The 1,913-nt window shown below is 20.6% G+C and overlaps 1 pseudogene across 1 annotated transcript; it reads right to left on the bottom strand.

Annotated features, from left to right (window-relative positions):
- Positions 1-835: 835 nt before the first annotated feature.
- On the bottom strand, positions 836-1,913 carry PGSY75_0024400C (TRAP-like protein; annotated as a pseudogene; the record flags this gene model as incomplete). The annotated part of the gene is given in 2 exon segments: positions 836-1,822; positions 1,825-1,913. Coding segments are annotated over 2 exon segments (1,076 nt in total), but the record flags the coding sequence as incomplete, so codon positions are not given.

Here is a 1,913-nt window from a genome sequence, read left to right as displayed (position 1 = left end):
TTTTTTTCTCATTTATCTTTGACGAATAAAAATATGTGTATTATATATATATTATTTGTACTAATTATTATAAATTTTTGAAATGCAAGTTTTAGTAGGGTTAATTTATTTATAAGATACATATCATATATAATAATATAAACTGTAAAATTACAGCAAATTACAAAAAAAAAAAAATATATATAATATTATATACATATATATATATATATATATTTATTTACGTATTCAAAAAATATATTTATTTTATTGTAATATAAAAAAGTCAAAAAATGATTTAGAAAATAATATGAAAAATATAATATAAAATAATATAATTTAATACAAAACAAAATACAGACACAAGAATTTTTAAATAAAGTAAGCTTGTATCGAATATTAAAAAAATATAAAATAACCCATATTTTTAAAAGATATTTTATCTATATTATTTTATATTTTATAATATAATAATAATATATTTCTTCGAATAATGATAAATTAAAATGACTTAAGAAAGAAAAAAAAAAAAAAAGTCTTCTTTTCATAAGAAATATGTGATTCATATATTTTCCTCATAATATACAACAAATATATATATATATATATATATATTATTTATATAATTGTTTTTGTTTTTCAGTTAAAATATTTGCTATATACTATGTAAGAATATCATAAATAGAAAACGGTGTAATCAATACGCTCCTTCAATTAGTTTTAAGTGCTATTATATTTATTAAGCAATTGCTACGTATTTATATCTTTTTCCATTTATTAACATTTGATATATATGTATATATATATATATATATATATATATATATATATATATATGTTTTTGATTAATTTATACTCAAGACCAGCTTTCATCCATGTAATTGATTGTTCCACAATCTGTATCTTTTCCCTTTTCATCATCTAATAAAATCACTGAATTAAAGTGATACTGTAAATCATTTGTATAGTCATTATTCTTATATGTATAACCTTTCACTTTTTTAAGAACAAACACAGATGCTAATAATACAAATACACCAGCTAAAACAGTTATACCTGCATATTTGAACGTGTTAGAATATGCATATTTCTTTTCCTTTTTTTCCTTTTGATCGTTAATCAATGTATTTGATATATCTTTATTTATCTGTTCTTCTAAATGTTTATTAACCTCATCGGACAATTTTTTAGGATATGGATTTTCCATGTCATCTGAATCAATAATAAAATTATTCTGACCGACAATTATAAATTTTTTCCTTTCCATTTCTCCATCTTTTGATTTTTTGTAAATTACTTTATGAACACTTTTAGTATCAGTATAATATTTATATGGAAAATTATTTTTTCCTACTGATACTTTTTTTGTATTTTCTACAATATCACCTAGTTTGTCTATCTTGTCGTTTATGTCACTTGCTTTTTTATCATCTTTCATAGAACTATCATAATCATGCATAACATTATCAATAATATTGTTTATTATTTTTTCTTTTTTTTTATCATCCTCTGATGTATTCGAATTGTTATTCTGATTATCGGGAAAAATTGTATATTCACTATCTATTTTATTATTAATATTATTATTACTTTCTGATATTTCTATATTCTTCTCATTACCCTTATCTACATCAGATGTGGGTTTTTCAGGTGCAATTTTGTCCTCTTTTTTATCTTTAATTTCTTTTTCATTTCCGACTTCAAATTCTTTATTCCTTCCCTCTTCAACTTCCTTATTATTTCCTTCTTCAAATTCCTTCTTATTTCCTTCTTTAACTTCCTTCTTATTTCCTTCTTCAATTTCCTTCTTATTTCCTTCGTTCATTTCTTTATCATTTTCTTCTTTAATTTCTTTCTTATTTCCTTCTTCATTTCTTTATCATTTCCTTCTTTAATTTCTTTATCATTTCCTTCTTTAATTTCTTTCTCGTTTT

Source organism: Plasmodium gaboni (assembly GCF_001602025.1).
Source record: "Plasmodium gaboni strain SY75 chromosome Unknown, whole genome shotgun sequence".
NCBI lineage: Eukaryota > Apicomplexa > Aconoidasida > Haemosporida > Plasmodiidae > Plasmodium > Plasmodium gaboni.
This window is presented reverse-complemented; position numbering and strand designations above follow the sequence as displayed.